The sequence below is a fragment of the Eucyclogobius newberryi genome, unplaced genomic scaffold, assembly GCF_026437365.1.
Source record: "Eucyclogobius newberryi isolate DKJ021-1_F unplaced genomic scaffold, fEucNew1.0.hap1 SCAF_17, whole genome shotgun sequence".
NCBI lineage: Eukaryota > Metazoa > Chordata > Actinopteri > Gobiiformes > Gobiidae > Eucyclogobius > Eucyclogobius newberryi.
Genome location: NW_027315801.1, coordinates 12641506 through 12650186, shown reverse-complemented (window position 1 = coordinate 12650186; position 8681 = coordinate 12641506). Strand labels below are relative to the sequence as shown.

The window sequence follows — 8681 nt, the reverse complement described above, 5'->3', positions numbered from 1 at the left end:
GGTTTAAAAAAATATATTTTTAGAAAAGTGTAATATACTACTAAACTAAATTTGGTCTTTTTTAGTCCAATCAAAAGAAATGTGACGATATTAGAAGCAAAATTAAGTCCCTTCTGCTCAAAAAAGTTAAGTCAAATTAATCATTCAGAAAATGTTAGTTCATGAAGTAGGTCACATAAGGAGTAGTAATATGTTAAGAAAACAAAGACAAACAGTATTTTTTTTGTTGTGATGTTAATCGTTAAATCGCGTTAAACTAAAATTTGAATCATGACTTCCTACTATAGACAATATAAAACTGTTGCTTTCAAATTGAGATAACATTATCATGAGAATGCAGGTTAAATAAAACCAATCCAGACTGGAATTGATTACACAAAATATATATTTAATATGGGCCTGTCCTCAGACGGGACAAATACATTCGAATGAGAAGTACAGCTGTCAGACTCCACGAGGTTTCCAGTCGTAAAACTGAAACTTAGCAGCTCAAAACAAATCCCTCTTCCTCAGACAAACCCGCCAAGTGACAGATGCAGCATGCTCAAAAGGAAAGATGTAATGCCACTGCCAGCTCAGAATAAACAGTCAATTTACACACAATTAGAAACAGCATATAGTACAAGTTGCAGTGCTGGTGTTGGGATTTTGGTTTGTTCACTATTAAGAGCTGAATGATTCATGGAAATAAAATCAAAATTGCAATTTAAATGGTCACAATGAGCAAATCTCAAATGCTGTGGTTATTTAGGTAGGACAATGTCAGAACAGAATAAAACCTGCTAACCTGTTGTTTAGACCTGGATGAAACAGGTTCTAAGTTGTTCAGTCAAATGCCAACGTTTTGGGCTGCTTCAAAAATTTGAGGAAAAAAGAAATGTTCAGAAAAATTGCAATTAAGAATTTTTTTCCAAGTTCATTCGGCCCCATTCATAATCCCTGGTTCCCCTGTTCAGATCCCAGTCGTCCGGTAAAGGGTCTTAAAAAGGTATTGAGTTTTTGTATTGCTGGCGAAATAAACAACAGACACACATACAGTACAGGACGTAGTAGCTGCGGCACAGTTCTCTTACACATCCAAGTCACGCTTTTGGAGTCTGAAACCAGAAACAACTTCACCCCTCAGCGCATAAACCGTGAGCATCCGCTGATATCAGAGCTTCTCTTTTAGAATCAGCTCTTTACAATCAAAATTAATATTTTGGGGATGTCAGGACAAAACACTTCACAGTTAATCAGATTTTTTAAAATAAATTGGTAGAGGTGAAGTGGTTTGACATAATGAAGCTGGTCTTGTCGTTAATAATGGCGTTTGTATAAATTCACTGTTGCTTTACACAATAATTGTAAATTTTTTTACATCGTGACGACCCAAATAAAACAATCTGGAACACACATTATTTGGTATTGTATAAAACAGACACATTTTAAATAGTTAGGGCCTGTTCTCTTTTCTCGATCGTTTCTGTACATTATTGTATCTCCGTTCGGTTTCACGTCACACCTGAAAAATTAAAGCCCTGAGCGTCAACACATTCATGAAAATAAAACGCTTTTTGGGGGGTTTGAACGAGGACTGGCAGTTTTTCTTTCATGCCAGCCCTAAAATGAAAGCCGCAATGCGTAACCTTTCAGGTAGAGTCTCCGTCACCTGCTTGTCTCGATGGAGATGTTATGGAATGTTCCACAGTGTGGCATTAAACGGATGTATCTTGCATTAAGCTTTGCTAAAAAATAAAAAAAAATTGAAAAACCTGCATTTCAACTGTGAGCAAGGGCTTCTTTCCACAGACATGACACATAAAGAGGACGTCGCCTGCTCAATAGTCAAAGTACTATCATCTCCCTGGAGACGCTTGACAGGGAAAGTTCCCTAGTGCAGCTTTAAAGAGACATATTATGCAAACACCTGACAGAGAAATATCATCTGATTTGTTCATTCATCTTCAACATTTGAGCTCATTGACTGAACGTTGCAACATTTAGAGGTTTACGGTCAGCGAGCAACACATGTGCAAAAAGACCTGACAACACTGTTTATTGAAGATGTAACGTGAGCTAGCTACAGCAAAAATAGGAGGATGTTTTTCAAAAAGCTAACAACATTTACTGGTCTGCTCTGTTAAACAGCCGACTCTGACACTGTCGCATCAAAATCCCAACTCAGAGATAAGAAACACATGAACGCTAAGACTTCTCATTTCCCCGAGGAGAACCTGAACGCAGCATAACTCTCTATATGAGCCGTTAAAAGCTGGACGTAGGGCTGCATGGTCAAAGGATTACTTCTACTGTGCAGCGAGACTTTTTAAATACATTATACAACACAAATAATGGCGGAAATATGGCGACTGAAGACAGAGAATCTCTAATAGCTTGTTCTTTTTTAACAACTTGATTTAATAATGCCGAATGTTGTACTTTAGAGTCTGTATAGCCCAAATAACTATTACAATGATCAAATTATGATTATGAAATTATTATATTTTCAATAGTCAACTAGTCACTGCCGGTCGATTAATCGCTGCAGCCCGACCAGGAAGTGCACTTTTCAGTTTTTAAAGTTGCCTTCGATACAAAAGATCCATCTGCTCGTTCTGTGTTGGTAGCCATTTTGTCTTAAGCCATTAAATCAAGGAAAATGTGTCAAATAATGAAAGATTCTGTTAAATTACCTCAAATCAATTGCTCGCTCGGGAATGTTTTAACCGAGAACCATCATCAGAAACTGGCATAATTAACTAAAAAAACAAACTCATTGAATGGCCTTATGTAGGTTTTCACGTCATCTCCATGGGGACAAGCAGGTATCAGAGCCTCCACCAGCAAAGTTACACAGCGCACCTTTAATGATCAACACCGTCTACGTCCAGAAGATGTTCCTTTTCAAAGCCAGGATGAATGCATAATACGTCTCCTTTGGTCCAGGCCCCAGTCTCGACCTGACGCACAATTACATCGGTTAAAACTGTCGTGAGAGCGTCCGTCACAGTCCACTCCATCAGGGCGGAGCGGGAGGAGCTAAACCAAAACCCAAAAAAAGGGGGAGGAAGGACAGATCAGTGGAAATAGGCTCGGTAGCAGGCGTACGCGCTCAGGGCCACAGCGGTGTACAGGCACACGTTGGTGAAGAAGGGCGACCACGTTCCCGCTTCTGGAAAGTCCTCGAGCGCCTCCTGTTCGGGACACTTCTCCGTCTCACCCTCCTCCTCCTGGTGGTGTTGGGACAGGGTGGATTTCTCTGAGGTAGAGTCGTGGATTCCAACACGGCCGTCAACATGATCAGCCCTATCGGGAACAATTCTCTGTCGCAACTCTGGCTCTTTTGAAGACCTGGATGATAGAAATATATTATATAGTCAAAGCATTTATTTTACCCACTGCTGCGACTTTTATTACAATTCAGTTTTCATTTCATTTCACGATGCTTTTGTTATCGTAATGGATAGAAAGTTCCTACATGGATTTGTACACTTTGTCTTTTTTACGCGCACACGCAAATTTACATTTTGTATCAATAATGCTATGACTTTATAGTTATAAATCTGTCTTTTTGTGTGTGTTTTAGAGTCTGTTAAGTCCAGATTGCAACGATCAAAATACGATTATTTGTTATAGTCACGATTATTCGATTAATCATTGCAGCCCTTCCTCTAGCTGTAGATAAATGTGTGCCATACTGCTGGGGAATGGTAAAATGGCTGTTTTTAACATAAATAACATAATAAAGCAGGATAATGAAGGATCTGAATCAGGATTAAGATTTCTACACATTTCCAAAAACAAAACCATAAAAACTAAACATTTGTATGTTGTCATTTTGTTTTGCTTTTACCCTAAATCGTTCATCCTGAACGATGCCGCGATAATGGACCTAATCGCTCGATAAAAGCTCAGTGTTGAGTCACGTTTGTGGATATTGACCATTTTCAAAGATAAAAACATCTTCTGCTCCAACAGAGAGTGGAACACCAGCACTTTGTACACTCACAAACAGCCTAAATATCAAATGATTCATTATTTTGTTTGTACAGCTTTACCCAAGGCAGTCGACCATCTGCTGCGTGACCTCATTGGTTTTGGGGAGAAAGTGCTGCTCTGGTCTTGGGACTCTGGGTGGAGGCAGTGGAGGCAGCGGCGGCGGCGTGAACTCTGGAGGCTCGTTTTCTTCATGCGAAATCTCTTTCAACGAATCCTGCAAGGTACAAAATAGATTACTTCGTATCAGGGGGAAAAAAAACATTATTTGGGAACCCATGTACAAATGGAAAGACAATTCTCATGAGACGGATAATAACAACTTGTGCGGGTTAGTTCACAGTTTTGGCCCCACGACTTTTGATTTCATGTTTTTGCCGTCATTGTAACATTGTTATTTTGGAACTACAGCTTCTTCAAGTCGTGTAACTCAGCAAATTATCATAAACACCAACTCATTTTCTCACGTGTGCACAATTTTATCTCAGGAGATCTTGTCCCATCACTACTTTTCAGCATTAAACCACAACCAGCGAGGCGTCAGTGCTCGTTTGTTAGCGTTTTCTCCACGGGACAGATGGTCATTTATAAATCCTCTTCCGTTTCCAGGGCGCACCGAACCAGTACTTAAATCGATTCGTGCCGGACCCGCTGCCATCTTGGTTCTAGTCCCAATGTAAACTCGAAAGGAAATTTGCATGAACTGCTCAAATATCAGAACAGTCCTAATCTTTGCCATCAGCTGTGGTTCGGACATTTCTACAACAACAAATGACACGGCTGCACTTTGAACCGCAAACGTGATCATCAGCATAAAGGTCAGACATAATGAACACGGAGAAGTGTCTAAAGTCATTCAAAATAAAGACGCCACAATATCAAAACCACCAAAAACTATACATCTTGTAACTTAGAACCTCTTTACTTTCTCCAATGTTGTAGATTAAAGGAAACATGGTTGTAATACAAACAAATGTGATTAATAGTGTGTGAAAGTTGCACTGTAAAAAGAGGAGGGTTTACCTGTAGAGTTTTGCCTCCACTGATGTACTTGGCACCTTCAATCACAGCGAGGTAAGAGAACCGGAACTGGTCTGCCGTCTGGATCAGGCCCATTCTGTGACGCCGCATCTCCAGCAAAACATCTCGAATACGAACAGACGAAGCATCGCGGCGCACGGACATCTGCAGAGCCACAACACTCAGTTCTACTGGAAGGATTTTAAATGTTGTCGTTTCATGGATACTATATAGACACAAACTCTGGATTGATTCAGAAATTCAAGAATGTTTTAGTTTGTTTTTAAAGGTTTAGAACTTAAACTAAAAAACATGTTTACTCTGCATGACTTTAGCAGGGCTCATCCTTTCTACTTCAAAGTCAAAAGTACTTGCTGCTGAATCCAGAGGAGAAATGAGTCATGCCAAAAGACAATGATAGGAAGCACTTGGAAGGATTGAACTAGCTACCCTTCAGTTGGAGGGCAAGCACTCAGCCCAACTGTGCAGCTAATAAAAAGGATTCACACATGATTGAATACAAACCAATAGGAGGCAGGTGTCCACCAAACAGAATGTCCCGGAGCGGCCGATGCCGGCGCTGCAGTGGACGACCACAGGGCCCTGGTCAGAGTTCAAACAGCCCGACTCACGAACTTTGTACAGGAAGTTCAGAAAGGAGGCGGGAGACTCTGGTACTCCGAAATCTGGCCAAGTAGTGTAGTGAAAGTGTAGGATTTCACGAGACTCCCCCGTCTGTAAAAGTATCAGAAGAAGAATGAGTCCCTCATTGTATTGTTCCCCTGTAGAAAATGGATTTGATGATATGATATGATATTGATGATATTTACACATAGATTTTCCAGCTCCAGCTGGCGAACAGTGTAGTACGATTTAACGTCCTCAGAAACAAAGATGACTTTAAAGTTGGTATCTTCAAAAACAGCATCCTTTTCATCTTTGTGAGGCCAGTACTGGGCACATTTGATCTGAGCACAAAGACAATGCTGAAAACTACTACATGTAAAAATGTTGAATTCATGTTTATGCAAATACACATACATATGTTAATGTTGGAATAAAAAACAGTGTATTATTTATAGAATTACCGAGCCCTTTTCGATGACTCTGTTGAGCATCACCACACCTCGTGACCTTTGCTCCCAAACCATTTCCCAGAAGTGACCACATGTCATTGGAAGGGGTCCCTGGAAAACATATAACACATATCACATTCAGGCTGCAGATTATTGCCTTTATCCTCAATCACATTGAAAGTGTAAGGTTGTTGGTGCTCTCACCTGAGTGAGGATGTACTTCCTCTGCGCCTCCTCCACGGTTATTAAACTTGCATTGATGTAATCATTAGCACCGAGTTGCAGATGTATTCTGCTGTGGTCAACTGTGGGCAACAGCAGTGAAACCATGACCCGAAGCCTAATCACCAACAGCAAAAGTCCAGAGAGAAGGAAAGAGGGAATACTCACAAGGACTGACATCTCTGTAGCGGTTCCGAGTCTTGTTTTCAGGTAGTTTGGCAACTTTGCATGGCAGATCACACGACTGCTGTCGAATATCCTACAGCAGCAAAACAAATGGCATTTACATTAGATACATGGTCAGCACTGAAAAAAGAAACTATTGAGAACCAGTTTTTACACTGCCACCACTAACTAAAGAAAATAGTATGTAAAAACAGAATTATTCTGTCTTGCCATTCTAAATAATAATAAGGTTAATTTGAGTTTATATACAAGTCTGTGGCTGTTCAATTGTATGTGAGAATTGTAGTCTTGGAAGCTGTTAATGGGGCCCCAATGAACCAAACCCTTACTGGTGCAAACAGGCCAAAGTGTTGATAGAAACATGTAATCCAACTCTTTCCACTGGCTTCAAACACGTCTGGCAGTTGAGAACACCACGCACGTCTTTTGCCTTATTGTAATCAGTGCAGCCTCGTGCACTTCCACCTTGATCCTTTCCTTACCTGATAGATTTCCGTCCAACTCCCATTTTCATCGATGTCCTCAAACTCGGCTTCCATCGCAGTTTTCAGTCCAAACGCGGTCGCTCCTTCCAAACCCAAAAGGCCTCGTGTTGCACAACAATCCAACTACTTCTACTTTATCCGGCACCGGTCAATGGCTGGAAACTAATCTATTACTAGTCGGTAATTCCGAGTAAAGGTTCATAGAGTACGTGTAAACCTTTCACTCACGGCCTGTGCTCAGCGGAAACACGCCGCAAACACGCTCCTCCTACGCGTAAAAGCCGCCGTACTTGCGCGTCTGGGGAGAGAAAATATCATTTACAGCCTTTTCAACACATTTAACGAGTCAGCGCATTCAGCAGACGTGTCGGTGAAGACGTCAGCTGTGGAACTTCGTGGAAAAGTCACTTACCATTTTTACTACGGCGGCTGTACCGGAGACAGTGCGGCGGGCACGCGCGGAAGAAGGCGTGCGTAACGGGCAGGGAGCGCGCACGTACACCAGACGTACACGCGCGAGCGCGTGTTGAGGGAAAGAAGAGCTCAACACAAGTGGGGAAGAAATAGAGCTCAGCCTTTAATGGTTTTAAGTCTTTGGGAGGAAATAGTTAGCGATTTTGAATTCTCAGTGTGGAAATGTCAAATAGTTTGTTTTTTCTGTTATGATGGTAATTCCCTAGCCTCAAAATGAGCATCACAATAATTTGGTATAAATGATTCGTGATTCCCTATTAAATTATTTAATGTTTTGTGATATTCCCAGTACCTCCATTAAAATCACATTGCTCCACGCCACTGTCGCTTTCATTGTGGGCTTTAGAACGTATTAAAATCACTATAGGCGCGTTCGTATTTAGCTGCGCCTCGTCTGGATGATCCACCAAAGTTGAGTGTCCAATGAGAGCGCAGAATGAACGGCCTGAGGCGTCTGCAGACCAACAGGCTTTAACCGGGTTGGGTCTGCGCACTGTTCTTCTCCTGACGCGCCTCATGAATTTGTATAGCACTATTCAAATCCAAGGGAAAGGAAATGGGGCAATCAAAAGATTTGGGTACAGGCTTGAAGTATGAAATGACTCATGCCTTGAACCTAAAAGTACACGAATAAAGAAGGCCTACAATCAAATACAATGTCTTCATTAGGTTACTTAATTAGGTTAGTAAGTGACTATTCACTTCTGTTTCGAAATGTCGTGACAAAAAGAAACTTTGAAAGTTTGTAAATAGATTAACATTTTGGATTGGAATTGTTTCTGTCATTTCACTGGAAAAACTGTGATTAACCAGGAATATCACAAAATATGAAGACATACAGTCTAGGTTGAAGACATTTACATTATTTGTTCATTTAATAGGAAGTATGATAGACACATAACAATGTTGACAATGGCAAAATTCAGATTTTAGCTTTAACTGAAAAAATACTACTGACTACTTTTTGTGAAGCTCAAATTAAATTTTGAGGCTTGAAAAAATACCTAATATTTTTTCTTCCTTTGTAATAAAAAAGCAAATTAGACTGACATCTCGACACTACAAATACCTTTTTAAATTTTGTTTTAAATTGTTGTATAATATTTTAAAAATATATATGTATATAATTCAGATCTGATGTCGGTGAACTGATGTGATATGTTCTACTTAATTTTGCCTCCAGTCACTTCCATTTAAGAACCTTGCACATTTTGATGACACCACATTTTATATCTTAATG

The 8681-nt window shown here is 40.4% G+C and overlaps 1 protein-coding gene across 1 annotated transcript; it reads right to left on the bottom strand.

Moving 5' to 3' along the window:
• Positions 1 to 367: 367 nt before the first annotated feature.
• Positions 368 to 7449, bottom strand: ptpn1 (protein tyrosine phosphatase non-receptor type 1). The gene is made up of 10 exons (XM_072449212.1): positions 7380 to 7449; positions 6965 to 7265; positions 6465 to 6555; positions 6279 to 6379; positions 6087 to 6185; positions 5829 to 5966; positions 5524 to 5733; positions 5002 to 5163; positions 4041 to 4195; positions 368 to 3333 (listed from the first exon to the last, which is right to left on the bottom strand). Exons 2-10 carry the CDS (start codon positions 7019 to 7021, stop codon positions 3060 to 3062), a joined length of 1287 nt encoding a protein of 428 aa, XP_072305313.1. The 5' UTR covers positions 7022 to 7265; positions 7380 to 7449; the 3' UTR covers positions 368 to 3059.
• Positions 7450 to 8681: the final 1232 nt, after the last annotated feature.